The sequence below is a fragment of the Aptenodytes forsteri genome, unplaced genomic scaffold (genome assembly GCF_000699145.1).
Source record: "Aptenodytes forsteri isolate BGI_AS27 unplaced genomic scaffold, ASM69914v1 Scaffold55, whole genome shotgun sequence".
Lineage (NCBI taxonomy): Eukaryota > Metazoa > Chordata > Aves > Sphenisciformes > Spheniscidae > Aptenodytes > Aptenodytes forsteri.
In genome coordinates this window covers 5,936,404-5,958,197 of record NW_008796063.1, presented here as the reverse complement: position 1 = coordinate 5,958,197, position 21,794 = coordinate 5,936,404, and the positions used below count along the sequence as shown (strand labels likewise).

At 37.4% G+C, this 21,794-nt stretch overlaps 1 protein-coding gene across 1 annotated transcript in view; it reads left to right on the top strand.

The window, feature by feature from the left end:
• CUNH7orf50 (chromosome unknown C7orf50 homolog) overlaps positions 1-21,572 on the top strand; it is a 28,421-nt gene extending 6,849 nt beyond the window's left edge. Inside the window, exons 3-4 of the mRNA XM_009286550.1 lie at positions 16,142-16,223; positions 21,188-21,572. Coding sequence (XP_009284825.1) covers positions 16,142-16,223; positions 21,188-21,370 — 265 coding nt within the window. The 3' untranslated portion in view covers positions 21,371-21,572. The remainder of the gene's footprint in view (positions 1-16,141; positions 16,224-21,187) is intronic.
• Positions 21,573-21,794: the final 222 nt, after the last annotated feature.

Sequence of the window (21,794 nt, the reverse complement as noted above, 5' to 3'; positions counted from 1 at the left end):
TCCTAATACTCTAGAGATCAGTGAATTTGTTTTAGCACTTCTCCAACTTTCTATATTGCTTGACTTTTAATTTCTACCAGGGCCTGACCTGCCTCTAAGTGGGATTCCTCTCCTTGACCTAAATCAGCATGTCTGTAAAACTGAGTGTTTTCCAATTGATACTAATAGTTGGACAGATCTTCCTCATTTTAAAGGAAGCCACTGTCTCTGTTCATGGCAGAGAAAAGTAGTCTCATCTTATTAAGAGTGAATTACCTTATCATTATCCTACACTCCCTTGTGTAACTTCAGTACCCCATGGCATCTGATGAAGCCACGTCAGTTTGTTTGCAGTTCCCTAGCAGCCCCGGCATTACTCAGAAACTCTCCAAAGCGCTCTGTTGCAATGCCCACACCTTTCCTATTTTTAGGGTGCTGGTATGCTGGTAGTTATTCTTGTGGGGGTAGGTGGAGAGGGCATATTCACTCTACAGATTTGGTGCTGCTTAGGGCTAGTCTATAAACGTACTCAAGCATGTTATCTTCTGCAGAAGGCAAAGCTTGCTGATAGGGTATATGAAGCAGAAAAATTATTCTGCTATGTTGGACCTGTTATTGAGCAAGGCTTTCTAAATCATTGTCTTGCCCCACATTTTGTAAATAACTTCTCCCCTTCCTGGTGTTTACATCCCTCACGTGGCAGTATTGGTTTTCTCAACCTCACTGCCCCTTCGGTGAAGTGGTACATCCGTAATCCTTCATCTGTTGCTAGTCCTTCTAGACACTGATGTCCTCTATTGCTCTTCTTTGAACTTCTGTGTCTGTGATCGTTCTGGAAACGCGAGACCTGGAACCAAACACGCTGTTTTACTGGAGTCACCTTCCAGCTTCATGCAGAAGGGACGGACAGTCTGCGATTCCTTCCTGCTCCCTGTCACTCTGCTTTGGATTATGGGCAACAATGTTGGATTCATCTTTGAGCCATAGCACATTGAGATTTCACATTTAATTTGGTGCACACTGAAAACCTTTGATTTTTTTCTCTTCCCAAACTATTACTCGGTTTTGTGTTAATGACAGTGTTGGCACAAAGATGCCAGCTATAGCCATAATAGATTTTTCACTGACTGTAAAAGGGACAGTGCTTCTCATCCTATTTCAGCCTGGCTGCAGCAAGTCAGATACCCTACTGTTTCAGAGTTGGCTTTATGATACACATTTCCAGATGTTAGTATTCTCATTATCATCTGATTATTCAAACTACGCATTTAGGATTCTGTGAATGTCACGTTACACTCTCGGTAATAGCACCATACAGCTTTTGCCTGTTTAATCAAGATGTCTGATGGCAGCCCGACTTGATGATTTTCAGTCCCTGTGATACACTCATTGACTTCTGGATTCACTTTTCTGTATCTTGGTGGCAAGTGATACGCAGAACTGTGTTGGAGCCATGCCAGTGTTTTTCTAACCCCCGCATGACATCCACAGGATGTCATATTGTGCAGGAATTGCTTTTAAACTGTTATTAACTTCTTGGTGGGTTAGCTGCTTTTTATGGTTCTAATACAACAATTTGCTGCTTTGCAAGAAGCACATTAACATCTTTTAATTTACTGTTCCTTACGTATATCTCGTCTCTTTTTCCATCTATAAATAGTAGAGCTATCCAGACTGAGCGAGATCCAGGCTTTGCCTGAAGAAAGCTCATCAAAAAAAGGAAGGCAACAATTCTGGTCCACAGCTCTTCCACAAGAGTCCAACTTTGCAATGCAGGTGGTTAAAGAGATGCCTGCGCTGGCGCTGAACAGAGGAAGGTTCCTGCTTGACACGATGCTGTGCAGAAATACTGACTCGGGTCTGGAAGCTGAATAACCAGATTAACACCCAAATGAGCCTGAATTAAGAAGTCGTGGCTCTTGGCAAATGAGCTCAGGCACTGCACGGAGCTGATTTATAAGTTATACTGCTTCCAGTGCCAGAGCGGGCACTGAGGCTTCTTTAGCTGTTACTGAAGATAAACTTGTTGTCAGTTAAAGCTAATGCTGACAAATAATAGTATTATTTACTACATAATTCTAAAAACAGCAACCAAAAGTAAGAATAAAAAACAACTTTAAGTAACTTCAAGCTCAGAGCCAATCTCAGCTATTTTTACCAAGAATTTCTGGAAAGAAAATGAACCATAGGAATACATTCTGGGTATCTGTAATACTATCCTGGAAATGTTCCAGATGGAAATTTCTGGAAAGAAAATGAACCATAGGAATACATTCTGGGTATCTGTAATACTGTCCTGGAAATGTTCCAGATGGACAGAATTACTTTTTTTTTTATAATTTCAGTCATTTCTAGGAAGTCCTCTCCATACTGGTGTATCAAGTTTTGAAGAACCTAGGTACTTACAAATATTTTTGGATGTATTTTGCCATTTCTAGCTTGCTGGGTAAGGAACTCTGGTTTCTAGAGAGAAAACAGGTGATTGCTTTGAAGATTCTGAAATGTCATGTTTTAAGACTTTTAAGCTTAGTTATACGTGGAAGTTCTCAGATGTTGCAGATATTTCTGTGGTATTTTCAACTCATTCAGAACTAGGAAGTTTCAGAAAGATAAACGATTGCATGATTTTCCAGCAAAATTAGTAAATGCTTATGATGCAACTCATTCAATTGAGCTTTGGAAAAGCAACTGGACTAACAGTACTTTCCCTGAACCAAACCTCTTATGGTTTAGCTATTAATATTATTCTGGGTAAACTCCTTTCTATAGGGAATGGTTTTGGAGTAGCTTTCTTACCCCTTTGCTTAGCACTAATGTATGGCTTAAGAAGAGAAGGAAAGGGAAGCTCATGTCCCTGCTAAATTTGTCTTGGTCAGAGTCAGTAGCTGTTCTATCTTCCTAAATCTGCTCATTGTCCTATTTAGTTTATGGCAGAGGAAAGAGATTTCTTCTTGTAATTTCCATAACCATAAATGGTCACTAAATTTAACAAAAAGGGAGAAATAGATTAGGAAACTCTAATCCTGCTTTACGGCTCCAAATCAAATAATTCGTCTTTCTAAATCTTTGAATTAATTTTATGGAAGGTCACAAGTACACATCTCAAAGCATATTTCAGTAAAAGCTGCAAGAGTGATTTACTTTGAAACCTTCTGTCTCTTTGCGCTTCTACCATTTTTTCAGTGTGAAACAAAGCTGTCAAAATATTTACTTGGGCATTTGGTTCAAACATTCTCATAGGGAAATACTGTATTTAATAGCATCTTTAAGATGAATTCACAAATCCTTTCATCTGACATCTGTCATTTACAGGATCAGCTGAAAAATACGTTATCGACTAACCATCCCCATCTTTAAAGGGATTTTTATTTTTGTTTTTAAAAAAATATTTTCTCTATCTTTTCCCCATCATAGTAATGGTAATTTGCTTTTCCATAATACCTTTCCTGATAGCATATCATGACTGTATTTTGACAAAATAAATGAAAAATATTTTGATACTAATTTATTCACTCTTGTTATGACAGCTTTTGTGAAGTTGTTATATAACCCCATTTTTCAGATGGATAAATTAAACAGTGATGAAGTTTGTGACTCACCAAAGTCCTTGTGCTATCGAAAGGTCTCCTTTCAAGCAAGTGACACGAGGGAAACTAGACATAACTTTCTTCTCATCTGAACACAGGCTCTGTTTTCTTTGGCCCTATACCAATGTCTGGTCCCAACAGACCTGTAGGATTTTTCTCAATTCCTTATTTTGGAAGAGGAGTTTGCATGGATTTTTTTCTGTAGTGGCGCCCCAAGACATTCCTAAAGGCCACTAGCATCTATACTAATCTCTGGGTGGGCATGCAATGTATGGATTAATATTCCAAATCCTCCTAGCTACTTTGGGAGAGGTTTCTGTTCTTCCATGGTTGGGGTCTCCTTTGCAGTATTGCTGCAGCTGACCAGAGCAGCTTTATTCCACTTTATTGCTGCTGATAAAACTAGGAACAAAAATTCCCGAATTAGCCGGCTGGAGGTTACAGACAGCATTTTTATCCTCAGTCACATATACAAGATTTTTCTCCTGCATATGATCTTGTATCAGATGAGGTTGGTGGCTCTTAAGATGACTCGTTCTCATGTACCTGAGGAGGCTTCCCATGCATTCTTGGTGAACTGATTTTTTTCAAAGTTTAGTTTGCTTTTATTTATTTATAATTTTTTTCAGTAGGATTTTTAAGATTCCTCATAAATTGTCACATATATATTTTTGCAGCTATAAATTGTATTAGCAGTAATTAACCGTCGTGCTGTAAAGAGCTTCCTCAGATAGGGAAAACTAGATTACGCGTGTTAAATCCATAAATATTGGGGTAAAAATAGTTAAGATTTCTTTGCCTGATTCTGTTTCCTGTAAAACAACGTTTTTATTTCCAAACCTAGTTAAGAAAATTTAATGCATCCTTTCTTAATGACTCATTTCCAGTAAAATAAAATTTAGTATAAATGAATTTTCTTAACAGTTTATTAAATGTAGTCATTAGATATTTGTCGGTGAGATCCAGCTTTCATCTGTCCATAGTATTATACAAAAAAGGTTGCATCTAATTGAATAATTAAGCAGCTTTAATGTATTATTTCATCTGAAATGACTTTTAGAAACCTTGTAAGATATATTAGGAAGATTCAGAAGTAGAAGCCTGTAATAACAGGCCAGTCTGCTTCCAGACCGTATCCTGACAGTAACTAGATGCCTTCGTTGCCCACTGAAGTTGCGAGTGCTCAGCGCTTCACACAATTACTTTGACCTTTTCCATTTGCCTTGAGGAAAACCTGTGCACTATTCAGGTCAAATAAAAGCAGAATAATTAAAATTACCCACTTCACATATAAGTATTACAACAAATTACCTCTTGATATTTTTAAACTAAAAGCAGATTGCAGGGATTATTTACTTTATTTGAATAAAATACCATTTGCAGTGACTGTTTGTTCAAGGAGTATGAAGCATAGCTCTTTCCTCCCAGCCTCTGAAGTCTGCTCTCCCCTGGCTCTCCAAACCCCTTGCCTAGCGCCTGGCTCCGAGCCCAGGCGTCCCATCCTTAGCCCGTCTTCTGGATTCGGGGAAAGGCATTTTCTACTCTCCCATCTTCTTCCATTCAGACTACGTTCTTGACATGGCAGAAACGCAAAAGGAAGGTTTTATGTTTTCTCTGTGTCATAAAATTTAGATCTAGGAGAATTAACACTGCTGCTCACTTCCTCAAACACATTTAAACTATTCATCCAATGCCCAAATACTCAAAATAGTGGAGAGTAGTTTCATAGCTCTAGGGGATCGTTTAGTCTAGTCAGCCAAAGCCAAAATTAAAATTTAAAAGGCAGTTGGCAATGATTATTAATCAATTAGCTCCAGGGAGCTGTCAAGGCTTCCTAGCCAGAGTTAGAATAACAAGCAATATTTTTTAAAGAATAAAACTAGATCCTTAATAAAACTCGTCTCCTGCTCCACACATTTATTAATATGATGATGCCCAAAAAGGTATCAGTAATTACTTTTATACGAATGAAATGTAATTGGAATGAGAGCCATCTGCAGGAAGCAGTAATTGGCAGATTAGTTTATCTAAGTGTAGATTACTTAAAATCTTGTAGTGCAATGCACATCACAGGGTATTAGAAGAGGAGAATCTGATACTGTCCTGAGTACTGTAGTGCAGCGGCAGACTTTATTATGCAGTGAGCGATACCTGAACATACCAGCTAAATCAACAAAATGCGAGTGGGCTGTCAACTGCTGTACACTTTTAGGTTGATCTTGATATTTTCATTGGCTTGTCCCCTTTTAGAACTCTTCTGCAAAAAGAAGAGTAAATCATTCTGTAAGGTTACAACTTAGGAGATTCAAATGGCCAGGGGTCTGCAACACTCTGCCTCTGCCATACTTCCTAATGAATGCTGCCATGGGATGTCCAAATTGGGATGTAAAAAATGACAAAGATGGTTGATGGGTCATTTTTTTTTTTAAAGCGCTTATATATGTTCTTGCTGTTGATCCAGAATAACCCCAAATGTGGTATCCTCTCAGATGCACTGTAAAAGCCATCTGTGTGATGGGTTATTTGAAGAGGGCTTCTTGTAACAAAGATGAGCTATGTCTAATTAGCCAGCAATAAAAATACTTGGATTTCATTTTAAAAAAAAGCCTGCAAATGTAATTTCTGCAACAGTGCATCTAGGCCTGGCATCCAAATGAATAATTTCTGTTCTTTTAATAAAAAAAAGCCTGCAAATGTAATTTCTGCAACAGTGCATCTAGGCCTGGCATCCAAATTAATAATTATCTGTTCTTTAATACTGTCCTAAGAGAACTCCGTTAAGTAAAGGGGCTAGGTAAGAATTTGACAATCCAGGATGTCTTCTATATGCCTACAGAATATCATCACCAGAACGGGCCAGCACTGTAGAAAAGGTAAGGGCCCAGTCCTACAGCAAAGGCTCAAGGTTCAGCTTCCCTTTGAGGGAGGGCTTTCTCCTTTCCTGGAGGCTTCAGCTAGAGCCCCTGCACATCACAATGGATGGGACTGGTTTGAGGCCAGCTATTTGTCAGTGTGAGTATCTCTGCTTGTCAAGCAAGGAGAGGACACAGGAGCTACTTCTTCACAGATACTGCTGGCACCCAGCCTGCCTGGTCATCCTCCAGATTGCAGAGGGTGGGTCGCACCCCTTGCACCCCTCAAGTTCACTGAGGCCACACTCCACGGTCTAAGCAGCTCCTGTTCCTCGAGGATGTGAGGAAGCCCTGGTGGGAAGTCTGCAGGAACAGGATTTGAATCTCGTGGAGAGGAAAGGAGGCCAGTCGGGCTCCCTGCAACTGGGGCTAGATGTCCTGGATGCTGAGAATCAGAAAGGAAGAATGTGCATGGTGCTGGGACGTAGCGCAGGTAGGCATTTGGCACACGGGCATCTCGTTAGCATAACAAGAGAGCATTTCTTTTTCATATTATAGTTGAATGTTAGTCTGGAGTTTGGAACTGCAGAAGAGCACTTCTGATCTTGTTGGCTATGGAAGTCCATTAGGTCTTTGCAAAGGTAGAAACAGCACAGAAACACCCAACCTGAAGTTAAAGACATCTGGTTACAAAAAAGCAATGCATTTTCAGCAATGTTGCTGATCAGAGGCCCAGATGATTAGACACCTTCATAAGGTGCCAGCCTCGCTTTGTAGCTTCAGGGCTTCTTGAAATAGCCCGTGCGTAATAACTAAATAACACAAACTTTCAACTCCATATACTGAGCAATAATTTGGCACTTTGGCATCCTGGCTGCTTCAAAGCAAAATTGATCAGCCAACATCTTCAGTATTCAAATCCTTCTCCAAGTAGTCATTTCTTCATCCCTTCTCAAAAACTTTCACTGATAAATTTTCCCATGAAGTCGGTTTCTCTTCCAGCGTTTTCTTGCAGCATCACTATATGGAAAACCACGACACTTTCATACATTTCTGGTGTTTTCTTATTAAAAGCCCGAAGTACTTTTTTTTATCATTGCTAGCTTTAAGATAGACCTTAAAAATTATACAGACTTCTTTTATTACATTAGTAAATATTTGACTTCTCATAGCAGCTTTTTGTAGCTTGTCTAATTCTTCTTTCATTAACACTGTAATATTCTAAGTATAACTAGTATAGGTATGACCCAGCACTGCTGAAACTATAGAATTTTTTTGTGTTGACACCCAGAGCAAGATTAGGGTATATTAATGCTCCACTAGCTGTATGCCCATGACTAGGTGTTACTGTTGTAGTTTTGTGGCACTGAACAATAGAATTGAATCTTCTAGATCTATCTTGAAAGGACTTGCATTGTTTATCCTGGTGAGCAGTAAAATCCAGTCACTATTTGGTCTAGCTGAGAACCACCCCAGAACCTAGTCTTCTCCCAGCAACGTGGAATTATGAAGTCAGAAGCAGTGATTTCAGCCTGATTTCAATCTACATGCTCTTCACACCCTCCTTTGAAATGCAACAATTAGTTTAAGATTAAGATATTATTTTTTTCATTTGTTCTTAATTGTTTAATCTCTTCTATTATTCTTCTTTGAGATGCTAGGAGGGAGAATTTTTAAAAGTTATAAAAGCTGATTTAAAATAAAAATGCAATGAAAATGAGCTACTGGTTGCAGCTAAGCTTGAATCCGTGCCTTGGCAGGAGTGTTCTGTACCACAGTTGGACGTTATGTGGTGTAATGGTAAGAGAGAAGAGAAGTGACTGTATGTTTTTCCTGGGTCTGGTAGCATATCCCTCATCTGATCATCAGAAAGCATTTATATAAATGGATTGTTGCCAATTTTTGAAAACGATTTTACTTGCAGCTGGTTTCTTACATGATTTTCATACAGACTATGGGGCCCTCTTTATCTCCTTGTACCCCCCAGGATGTTCTTCATGGGAGGGAGGCATAATAGTTGTTTTCATTTTTCCTTTCTCTTATTTCTGGTCTGGGCATCAGTGTGACCAGAATTAAGTGCAAGAAAAGATGACATCTGGAGAGGAGATGGGACTTCAGCACAGCATTGGGATAACACTTAGTTGTATATTCCTTGCAGGAGCAGAACAGATTGGCTGTGAAGGGCTCAGATTCTGTTTTTTATTCTTCTTCTGTGATAATTCAACTCCTGCTTTGTCTTCTTTTTATGAATGTATGTAAAATAAAAAACATTTAGCTTAGTAATATAGTAATATTTTCTGTCGTCTTTCAAGCCTACTGCTGACCTTTTTGTTATTACTGAAAACAACAGAAAGTTCTCAGCATATTATTACTGCTATATATATTTTCAGATCAAAATGCAATTTTGCTGCAGGCAAGCTAATACAGATATGCAACTAAATAACTGTACTAGAAAAAGAATTAAAAAAAAAAAAAAATTTGACAAGGCAACTAAATAACTGTACTAGAAAAAGAATTTAAAAAAAAAAAATTGACAAGTTTTTTTCCCAGAGGAATGCTGGTGGCATTTGCAGGTAGGTTGGTGTATATGAAAAGTTGACAAGTTGAATCACAGTAAGATACCCTACATGTATTGTGCCATATATGAGAGATATGAGCTCTACTGATGACCTGCTGTATGATTTTGAGGCATTGTTACAACTTTCTGGGTCAACTTTCCTTTCCACTTATCATCTGTCTCATCTGTCTCATCTGTTTATACTCGAAGCTCTTCAAGGGAATGTCTTATGTTCCGTTTGAACAGTGCCTATAGTGGGGGAGGAAGGGGATTTCTAGCTTGGCTGAAGTTTCAAGATGCAAACATAATATAAAATGTTACAAACAATGGCAAGTGATAAAAGTGCATATAATAAAAGATATGCTGTGATAAACATTTTATGTAGATTTAATCAAAGTTTTGTTTTAAGGCACAAAGGCCCTTTCCTTTTGCTTTATAAATACTTTCTAAGAAAATTCTGTGACCTGTGTAGTTTTCTGTACAGATACAATCAGATACAATCTGTCCTGATATTGGACATCAGGACAAAAATGGGACACTAAGAAGCACGTTTATTTCTTCCTGCATGTGTGATTCCTAAATTAAAAAAGAAAAAAAGCTTCCTTCTCTCGCCTTTTCACAAGTCCTTAGTCATTATGCTGCGTCTAAACCAGATGGAAGAATATATTAAAAATTGTTTTTAAACCACAGATTGAGAAATGGTGCCAGGATTTCCAACCAAAAATGTGAAATGGGACACTAAGAAGCACGTTTATTTCTTCCTGCATGTGTGATTCCTAAATTAAAAAAGAAAAAAAGCTTCCTTCTCTCGCCTTTTCACAAGTCCTTAGTCATTATGCTGCGTCTAAACCAGATGGAAGAATATATTAAAAATTGTTTTTAAACCACAGATTGAGAAATGGTGCCAGGATTTCCAACCAAAAATGTGGCACTGATTCTAAAATCTGTTTTCAATTTTAGAAAGTTTTCTTCTGGCAAAAGAGGTCCATTAGTGTCTCTTCTTCTCTTCCAGGAAAATAAGGAAAACCTTTATCTGAGTCATAGTTTAATTAGCTTCCAACTGAGTCATAGTTTAATTAGCTTCGAAACTGGATTTGAGAATATCAGTATAAATATATTAACTTTCTCCAGGAATTGGAGTTGGGAGATAAACAGTCTCATCCATAAGTGAGAAAAACACAGTTAAAAATAAAGGCTATGACTCTCTCTTACGTCTATATCTTGAGTTCCTGCCACAGATTAGTGTGTCTAAGATTTTAACTACAGCCATTCCAGTCAAGTCTTTGAAATTCTATTTAGAATTTAAATTTTGGATATTTTTTCCAAATGAGGAAAATCAGCATCACACGCACTTGAAATGAGATTTCCTCTTATCTTGCATTGAGCACTGAAGCACACCGCAAGGCGGCTTTCTGGGCATGCAGGTGTTGACAAAGACAGACATTCAAAAACTATCTTTTTAAAAGTAAATTCGTTTTAAATGCCCCTGAGAGAAATAGAAGAAATTCTGAATGCCCCCAATAAAAATAAACACTTTTACATTTCCCTTTAAATAATTGTATGTGTTACGACTGGACAAAAAATTATTATTCCTACTTCACTATGTACACTATAGGGCATATATAAAACTTCCATCCACATCCATATATTTTTTATATATCCATATAAAACCTCCATCCATAAAATGGCTCTTCTCCCACAAGAATGAGCTTATGCCAAATTTCTGCTCCCTCCTTGCTGCTTCCAGTGGTTCCAGGGAGCCTCTTTGAGGTGCCGGGTTCCCGTGCTCACCTGTTGGCCATATGTAGCGTTACACTCACCATTGAACTTGATAACAGTGTTCAGAGTTTCCAAATTCGGGCCTTATAAGGGCAGCGAGCTTGCCTTAAACATAAGCGCATGGTATTTTAAAGTCGCTGCTATTGTATGTATCGCATTGTGAAATATTACAGCAAATCACTTGAGTGCCAAGTGTTTCAGCAAGGCTTTAAATATCTTTAAGGGAATTTTTTAGAGTATGGTTGTTCTTTATTGAGGAAGCACCTGTTATCCACATTTTACGGATAGGGCAGTGAGTGCCGAAATGACACCTTTTGCACTGTTTGCAGAGCGCTTGGGGAATAAAGTGCTTAACTTGATTCCTGCAAGCCTTAATCATGTGCCGTAACTTCTGTTCAGCCTTCCGTGTGGGGCATGTAGAAGAACATCAGTGATCCTTAAAGACAGGTGCCAGGGTGATTAATAACCGAGTGTATCAAAGCAGGAAAGTGCCCAGATAAATGGGGTGAGAAGAATGTGACAATTTCTGTATAGTGTTGGCAGTACACTACTTTTAATGTTTTCAATAGATCTTTTCAGTGTAGCCTTGAATATGGTGTAATCAACCAGGTCTGTTGATCTGTCCCTCCTTTGAGATTCACTGAAGCCTGAGAGAGTAAGACATAAGGGGCCTCATGGGTAAATCACAGGAGAGCGAGAGGAGACTCCACGTTGACCTGGTCCTCAGGGCTGGAGAAACCTTTCAAATTAATTCCCTGGTGCTAAGCCAGGGCTGTATGCTGGAGAAATCGAAATTTGGTGACAGTCTGCTTTACCGTGGATAGATATCCAGGCTGGAAGGTGTATCACAGGTGGGCTGGGCAGTCAATGACCCAAAATTATGTGCAGATGCCCTTGCATTTCACATGCAGCTATGCTCTCCTGTCTTCTGGAAGGTTATCAGCAGCCACATGTCTTTATTTCTTCCTGGTTTCTGAAGACTTGTCTCCTACCCAATAATCTTTTCAGTTGAACGAGTAAAATGGTTGGTTCTCAGCGTAGTGCTTTTCTACACATACGAGATTATTTAGTCATTGTGACAGCTTCGTAGTGTTTTGTCCTGGCCAGTAGTCTAAGCAGATGCATTGTGTTGCCTTCCTGAATCCAATTTGTAACAATAATGTTTTTCTCTTACTGTGTTTCTGGAAGCAATTTGACTACTTTCCCTTCCCCTTCTCTTTCTGCTAGGACATCCCAGAGAGTGCTCTGCCCTGCATGCTACCGCTTGTCTTCTGTTTGCCTGCTTATGCTGCTCATACTCAGAAAATGTCCTATTTTCTGTCACAGTGTTGAGAAGGGACGTAGTTAAGCATTTTAAAGGCAAATCACATCTGTGATGAGCAGCTGGGAAGGTACAACTCAGCCATGTTTTGGGAACAGATTTGTGTGAGATTACTTGAATGTAGAGACTAAAAGTCATTTATGAGATAGACCAGTGAGAATCTTGGGCAGCTTTTCTACATGAGACTCTCATGCTAAAAACCAAAAGCCCAAATGTAAAACTCCCTAAGCCGCTTGATTAATTTGATTCATTTCCTCTGTATCTTCAATTTCAAAGCCATTTAGGAAGATCATTTGCACAAACATAAAAGTTCTCTTTAACTAAACTCAACCAATGTGTTTTTTCAATGAGCTAGAGCTCATAAGAAAGATTCAAACATTAACTGTGTAAAGAAGGCAATTAGTGTTTGTACAATATATTGAAAATTAGCCCTAGGCATACTGGAAAAATACATGGTTTATACATGTATATTTTTCATCCAATTCCATAGTTTATATTAGATCTGGACATAGATACTCCTAAAGGCTACCAAATTAATTCAAACTGTGAAAGAGGTTGTGATTGTCTATAAAAAGTTTTTTTTAAACTATAATGTAGTTGGTCTTACTCTGTATATTTAATCACTCAAAGGAAAAGCCTTTTCTACTGCTGTAGTACGTCAAGGAAGCTTATCTGCATATAAACAGCAAAATGAGACCTCTTGTGTTACAAAGCTTTAACTTTTGTAGTTTAAAAGTTGAGCATTTCTAAAAATGTACTAATTATGTCATTCTGATAAAAGGAGATACCCCTCTCACTTTGTCATGGAGCGATACTTTCCATAGGTTTTAAAGCTGTCATAGGAGTAGGAAAAAAGCCATCATAGGAATCAGTGGAAAAGTTTTATTTTAATAACTGTTGGGGGGGTCCAATTACAGGGAGCAACTGCCACGTTATCCGTCTTAAAGATTGCGCATCCATTATCATGAGTGTTTTGCCCAGTTTGATAGGAATTAAGGTCAAGAGAAGGACCATTTTCCTGAAGGGGGAGAAACAGGGATTGATGCAACCATGGATAGAGTGCCAGTTAAAAACTTGGGAGCATTTTCTGAAAATATGAGTACACCCATAGTCTATTAAGGAAAATACTACTTTTTTTACCATACTCATTTAGCATTTGATTCTAATAGGACAGAGTGCAAACCAAAAGAAACGGTTTGTGAGGCTCTGGTGCTATAATGGGCACAAACATACTTTCTGCGGTTGATTATGTTAAAGTATTTGTTGTTTATATGAATTATTATGGTGTATATAGAGTGAAACCTTTCAGGAAGACTAGCTGAAACTTTTGTTTGTTTCTACAAGAGAATTCACTAGAGTGAGTCAATGTGGGATCTTAGATGCAGGAGTATAATGGCTTGCCTTAACGTGTAGAAGAGAGCATATGGTTTTGGTAATAGGCTAATAAGAGCAATTAACCTTATAGTTCACTCATTTGTTGGTCTCAGTTGTTTATAAACTAGGTAATAAAGATATTTTAACATCCTATAGCTTTATAGGAGATTAGTGAAATCAGGCTGTATTTTTCACGTTAATGCCTAACAGTACTCAGGTGATAGTGTGAGTGGCAGAAACATAAAATTAGCACAGAATAAAATATTCAGAGTACTATGTGGTGTGTCTAACCAACGAATAAAATTGCAAATGTATAAATACATAGTATAGTTTAAAGAAATAAAAACATGTGTTAAAGGTTTTCATTAGAAGAGGGACTGTTTTCACAGGATGCGGTCACAGATCTGTCATTCAGCTTGTTCTTGTCACCTTGCAAAGATTATAATGTAAACTGTTTCCAGGCTTATTTAATGTAAACAAGATTTTTAAACTTACCTCCTTCTTCATGCTGTGCAAATACACAGCATTTCCTATAACATCTTCTATCTAATTGTTCAGAAGGATGAATATCATAAAAGAATGGGTTTCTTTTAACAGCAAGCACCGTTATTGTCTTCTTTTTTTCAGAGGACTAATAGAAGTTAAGTCACTTCCCACAGAAGTTCCAGTTTCTCAGTTAAGAGCTACTGTGTTTGTCTGGCAAACAGAGAAATTGGGTACAAATGAGCAAGTAGCTTGCCCCACAAACTACACCCACAAGAAAAGCCTTTTTTACTTATTCTCTGTTGGCTCCTTGCATCGCAGGTGTTGTAGTTCTGACAGTCATCGTCCTGTTGAGCACCTTGCTGTGAAGGCAAGTGACATCAAGGGTTGAATGCTCTTTATATGGCAAGTACTTTGGTTTCTAGGTTGGTGATGATGGGAGAAGGATGGTTTCCCCATAATAATATTTTTTAATTTGATTCTATGACTTTTGGCAGTCAGCTTTTGGGCTCCTGCTCTTGTACATTATTTGTTCTGCAAATGTTTGTCTATTTATTGACAGTGTCCCAGAAGAGACCTCTAAATCAGTTCATTTGTGGATTTAATTTTGAGCATGTAAAATATGATTGTGGTTATTAGTGTTATTAGTGTTTTGTCTGTCCTTCCTGGTTTACTGTTATTTGTCTGATTTTTACCTTCTGTGTTGGTTACAGACATTTTCATTGAATTTAGCTAGTGATAACCCTAATGAGTTGTTGCTGCTTTTTCTTTATCCTGAATTTGAAAGTCAAGACAATAATTTTTTTCTTTCGGTTTTTCTGCAGAAGCTTCCATGAAACCCTCCTGTACAAATTTGTGGTCTTGTTTTTTTCTATTGCATTGAATTGACTGAACAATGTATTTGCTGGTGCAGCATTCACCGAATATGAGGACTCTTTTGCTTTATTAGACTTGACAGTGTTTAAACAATACTAATTCTCATACCCAGCTGGCTTTTCAATTGATTTCTGTGCTCTCTGTTGCTGTGTAAAGCAAGCCGGAACATTAAAGACATCTTGCATGCTACCCTCTGGAGACTTGTTTTTCTTTAGAGAAAAATCAAATAAGTGTAAAATTTTCTGTTTTTTCTCCTCATATATTTTCTCCTGGATCTTTAAATGATATTTCAGTGTACTGACAATTTTTGTACATGTTAAGATGCTAATTTTCAAGCACATACTTTTAAAAAGCAGTCTTCATTTTATAGTGAGATTCGCTAGTTTGCTTATTTGTTTATAGAGATAAATGTCTCTTTCTTCATCTAAAACAGAGTATACCAGCTTTAAAATCACGTTCAAGATGTACATAAATGTGCCATTTTAACCCAGCTAAAATTTTGCATATTTAAAATGTGTTTGCTAAACAGTCAAAGAATATTTGCAGATGTTAATAATTTGTTTTACCCACTCACTTTTAACAGTATTGAAGCAGCCTGAAGTTTTGAGCTAAATATTGGAGTCAGAATTCCTGGGGAAAGCAAGACATAAAAAGCGTTTTTCTATCCTGTAAACGTCAATATTTAAGTCACGCCTTTAGACAAATCCAAACCTTAAAACATATGCTCCTGAAAAATGAATTTTCTCAGCTCTCTAACAGTCATCTGTGATGGGCTTCAGCCATTGTTGAGGTGGCCGTTGCAGCATGAGTCTCTCCTTCCAGTCCTGTAGAGACTGCTTAATTTCATATGAATTTCAGTTTATTGTGAAATATGAGCTTTCTGAAACCCAAACTTGATTCCTCATCCGCTCCACCTCCCCAAATACTCAGGTAGCCCTGCAGCTGGGGTAAGGATTTGGGGTGCTCAGTTGTCGTGGGTCAAATGAGGGCAATGACCTTTCATAGAGGACTGGTCAAAACTGAGGAGTGGGACTTGATTTTAAACTTCAAGGAATCAGTGCTTTCTGATGAAAAGTCATAACATTCTTGGCCATAGTGTCTTCCTATAATCTTTTCACTTTTTGCACGGAAGGCAGGTAGCCGTCCCTTGTGTTCTTTTTTGCCACTCGTACAAAATGTGTGCTAGTATGTGTTTCACACAGTGTCATGAAGCTCCCATGTCGTGCATACAAAGTCACTTGGAGGCAGTGTAGGAAATATTTTATGAATAATGAATGTTTTGATTACACAGTATTTCATTTAAGCAATTTTTTTTTTTTTTAATTTACTACAGCTGGTCTGAAAACCCAGAAGAATGGAAGTTTCAAAAGACAAGACAAACCTGGCTTCTCTTGCACATGTATGATAAAGAGAAGGTTTGTATTAATGCTGCTTTTTCTCAGAACAAATATGATATAAAGTTTTATACATTAGTTACAGCTATTCTTTATTAACCAAAAGTTGCTAGTACTAGCCATACACTTTTCTAATAATTTTTTAATAATTTATAAATCAATTACTTTGTTTTTAACCAAAATGCTAAATCATTTTAATTGCTTGTAATTAATCTTTTTATTTTGTTGGTGATCACTCTCCTGTGTGTGCTAGATTTTTATGCTTGATATATGTCAAGCATAAATAGAGCAGATTCATGTTTTATATAAATTTGGAGCTTACTGAGAATTTGAGTCATATCCTTCATTTGAATTTCAGAATGTGGAACCCAATACTGTAAACCACAATTCTCATATTGCTTCAGATATCTCTGGCTCCATATAAGATGTACAGCCATATTGCCAAGATGTTAAAATAGCTTTCTCATTAAAATATAAGTGAAACCTGATGTTGATTGTAAAAAGCATAAAGTATAACCAGAAGCTAGGCTCGCATCATTACTGAAATTCATTCATTTCATAACTTAAGAAACAACAGAGATTGAATTTCCAATCAGCATCTGACCATCGTGGTATTGAATGGAGGGTTTCAGGTCATTCATTTTGTTGCGTAATAGAACAAGCATCTAGCCATTTGCACAGTGCCTTACTTACTGATTCATTTAGTTGACATTCAGTTAGTTTTTGCTGATTTTCTGTGTGCACGTAAACATTGAAGCATACCAATCTTCCTGACCCAAATTACTCAGCAGCTCTTAAGCCAGTCACCTGATGTAGGGTGTTACCTTTATGATTAAAAATACTTTTAGAGAACCAGATAATTAAAAGCAGAGTTTCATGAAGGCAAAAATGTTCACACAGTGTAATACTTTAAAAAGATTAGTCGCAGAATACAAATTTGATTGTAGGTATCTAGGTTGTTTGCACTGTCTTCTATTTTTAAGTTTCTCCTTTGAAAGCCTTTATCAACCTTTCAAAATCAAGGTATGCTCTTTAAAGCTACCTAGAAATTGTTTCACAGGCAGAATGATGTTTTTAGTTTTTTACCTGTTTACTTTGGATTTTGTGTTGAAATATACTGGGAAATAATTAACCGTAAGTAGTGTTTGTTTTATGTCAAAACACAGCTTAACTCCTTATTTCTCAACATTGAAATGAAACTTCCTTTCTATTTTTTTTAAACCTGATGAAAGTGCGATGATTTATTTAAATTCACGTATTTTGTACTGTTTAATAATCAGAGATGCATTGAATATGAGCTTTAGATAATGATTAACATCTGCCTCCAGATTCAGTAAAGTTAGAACTGCTCAAGTGCTTACAATTAAGCATGTGATTAAGTCTTTTTCTTCATCAGGACTGTAGGGAGGGCAGACCAGCTTCTTTCGCATATTTTTTTATACCCAAATCCGGCTTCCTGTCCATTACAGAATAAAGTCTGTTGGATATCCAAGCATGACTACAATACAAAAGGAGACATGAGTTTCTTTCCTTCCTAAGCCACATCTTTGATCTCATGGTGTCGCTTGGATGCCTACTGAAAAGCCATGCAAAGGAGTGAATTGGTTTCCTGTACTGATAGGTCTCTTTCTGTAAGAAATAAGCTGAGGTTTTAAAGTCTTTTGCAACATGAGGTTTCTTCAAGTCCCTTTAAAATCCATCTGGTGGTTGGCTGACAGCTTCCAACCCAAGCCTGTATACCTACGTTGTATATGCTTCTTCAGGATCCAGTATAAAATAAACACTAGATCATTTGTTGATCTTTGTCATCTGGCACAGCATTTTTGGAAAGTAACTGTATCAGCTGTCTTCAGTTTCTGGACTGCAAGGTCCGGAGGGGTTTTTGAAGCTTCCTCAGAAGGTAACTACAAAAAGCAAGCTTGGCGGCAGTAAGCTAAAGTTCACTTTGCAGATACCTGTATTTGCTTTGTAAATTTGTGGGCATCTGCAAGGCTAAAAAGTCTGGAAACTCTTGCGTTACATAGTATAATTTAAAAGTGATAACTGTTCTTTTCCTGCTACTAATTTGTAGTGTTTCCCCCCTTTTCCCGATGACGGTAATTATTTAACTTTGTGATATTTCCATATTAGTCAGCTCCAGTGCATATTAGCTAGTTAGAACAGAGGCAAGGTCAGCATGTGAGAGAGAAAAAGAAACAAGAAAAAGGTCAAAACAGTTTAAGAAAAGAATAATAATAAAATCCCATAAGCATCACTTCCACTTGCCAGAGCCGTGGTGGGAGATCTTGATATCCAATTTCAAGCCTGACCAAAAGCTGGTCTTAGGGAAGGATTGTGTTCCTTCTTGTAAAACCTTGCCAAGAATCTCTGAAATTTCAGCTCTCGTACTACTGTATTTTAAGAATTAAAATTTGGATTTCATTAACTTTTTGCTGGCACTTTCTACGTTCTGTTGTCCAGTCGTTGCTATGGCTCTATTGTATGTGTAAGTTAGGAGGAAAAAATAGGATATTATCTTGCCTACATGGTACTGTATTGTAAGCTCTTGCTGAAATAAACCTAATAGCTGTGTTAAAGAAAAAAATCAGACTTTTTGCACACTCAAGCACTTATCCTTAGGGCCAAATGCTAAATGCTTTCTAGGCTTCAGGCAGCCACATGTCTGTCTGCACACTTAGTATTTCTAAGTTTAGAGCAGGCTTTCAATTGCCCCTTCAAGCACTTTGCTTAAATGATATAATAATAACAGCTGTAATTCCACAGAGTGAGGTATGACTATACCACGAGGTCTGAGAACAAGAGGTGTAAATTATGTAGATAATTTGGCTAAGGTTTGAAACACAGAAACGTTGCTGAGCTTTAAAAACCCAGTACTGAGCATCTGCATTAAGGGAGCGCTATCATGCTGAAATTGTGTCTGAATGTTTTTGTCTGTTACTAGTACCAGTTTACTGTGAGTAAAAAGGTTTCAAGAATTCAGACATTTATTATTATGTTTAAATGTGTTTGATTTGTATATTACAGCAACACTTCATATCTCATCCATTTCAGTGTTAGTCACTGTAAAATTCATATTTTTTTTTGTATCTGTATTGTTTCTTTAACACAAGAGTGTTTGTGTGAAGAATTAGAAGGTTTTCCATAGCGTATAAGTTACGAGGCTGAATGCAGACTTTGGTTTTGATTTATTACTTTGTAATATCCCTGATTGATGAAGGCAGTGTTGGAATATTCTTTCTTCCTCTTCTTTTGGAGTGAGAGAAGTTTTAGTGATCAAAGTTATGCTGCCAAATGGCGATGGAGAAATAAGCTGTAAATTAAGTATCTGTTGAAGCTCTGTCTTCTCTGAAATGTTGATACTTTGCAGAATTGAAACAGCCCTCGAATAATTAGTCTCCAATCCTTTAAATACTTACGTATGTGTTTAACTTGACTCATGTCGAGTATGCCTTTTAAAGTTACATGTGTGAAGTTAAACATGGAGAAAAATATTTGCACGATTAGGTCATTTTAACGTCTCCTGATTCACAGCAAAAATATTCTCTTATTGGCTGAAACCTGTTCCACAGGTACACAACTTAAAGTTAAGATATGCTTCAGCGTAGATCTGTTCACCTAATACTTTTGAAAATACATTGGTTTGAAATACTGAACATTCAAAAGTCTTTGCTAGGATATTGCCAAGATTATTTAAGGTAATGATCATTTAAATTGTATGTTGTACCAGATAAGCTAAAATTTAACCTATGACTAGTTAATTAGAAAGGGCGTGAAATGGGGGTAATGCAACTGTAGATGACTAAACTGCTTTTAATGTTAGACGTGTTAGTAGAGCCTATCAGTTTTAGTCAGCAGGATTTAAAAATTATTTCCATATGTCTGAATTCAATTTGTTTTTCAAATTAAATTCTATTCCTTTGTATAAGCATTCTGTCAAAGTGCTTGATGGTGGGTGGTATCTCATCTTAGCAAACAAATAATTTTGGGTAGGGGCGAGGGTAATTCCAGCAAAATTCTTTCCTCAGACATGTGCATGCGGTTCTCACTGAATTTGGTAAGGTTTGCATACATGTTTATGTCTGAATTCAATTTGTTTTTCAAATTAAATTCTATTCCTTTGTATAAGCATTCTGTCAAAGTGCTTGATGGTGGGTGGTATCTCATCTTAGCAAACAAATAATTTTGGGTAGGGGCGAGGGTAATTCCAGCAAAATTCTTTCCTCAGACATGTGCATGCGGTTCTCACTGAATTTGGTAAGGTTTGCATACATGTTTCCAAAAGTAGGATGGCTAGTGTAAAGGGCGTGAAATGGGGGTAATGCAACTGTAGATGACTAAACTGCTTTTAATGTTAGACGTGTTAGTAGAGCCTATCAGTTTTAGTCAGCAGGATTTAAAAATTATTTCCATATGTCTGAATTCAATTTGTTTTTCAAATTAAATTCTATTCCTTTGTATAAGCATTCTGTCAAAGTGCTTGATGGTGGGTGGTATCTCATCTTAGCAAACAAATAATTTTGGGTAGGGGCGAGGGTAATTCCAGCAAAATTCTTTCCTCAGACATGTGCATGCGGTTCTCACTGAATTTGGTAAGGTTTGCATACATGTTTCCAAAAGTAGGATTTGGCTAGTGTTTTTTGGTTTGTTTTTTTTTTTTTCTTCTTCCAACAACCCTCACAGCCTTGAGTTCACTGTCAGGGAGTGTTTGCATTTGCTGATCAGCATTTCCACATCTGCTTATAATTTCCTCTCGGATGCTTTGCCCATCTGAGCACATGACAGTCCTCTCACCACGGTCCATCCCTCCCGGCAGCTTGAACCTTGGCAAGAAACACTTCCATTCCGAGGTGGGCATTGGTAAACACAAAAGCCCATGCAGTTCTCCTAATTATCTTTCAGGTGATGGTTTGACATGATTGTGAATGAGTATTGAGAGAGAAGAAAATAAAGCAGGGTTTTTTTCTTCCTTGTTTTTTTCTTTAAAGGTTCCAGACAAGTATTTCACCATTCTACTGGATTATCTGGAAGGGCTTCAAGGTGGTGCGCGAGACATAACTGTGCAGAAAGCTGAAGCTTTTATGAAGGAATTTGATGGTTCCGATGCCAAAGACCCAAACCTGCTGGAGAAGTGTGAGCGCATACGACAAGTTCTCCAGCTGCTGTCCTGAGGGTATTTTTGTGTCTTAACGGTTGTCTGGTGACAAGGATAGGATGTTGTATACAGAGACTATAAATTCGTTGTAAAGACATATTTTCTAATAAGAATCCTAATATTAGATTTTGAGATTTTGTACTCATAATTGTTTCCAATTGCAAATATTTATCATGTTTTGAGGTGATGAAATAAAAATACCGTATTTGTTCCATAGACGTGCGGTTTTGATTAAAAGTAATCTTACTGCATATCTTTAGAAAAATAAACCTCTCTTCCTTGTTAGTTTTTCTCCACCTCCCCATGTAATTACTGTTAAGTAAGAGGAGCTTTGCAGTTCTTAATAAGAAGAGCAAAGGAGCCAACAAAAAGCCTGGAGGGTCTTTTACAATGGCAGCTTTTAAAATGAGCATACAGTACAGTGCTTGCTCAGCCAGCTG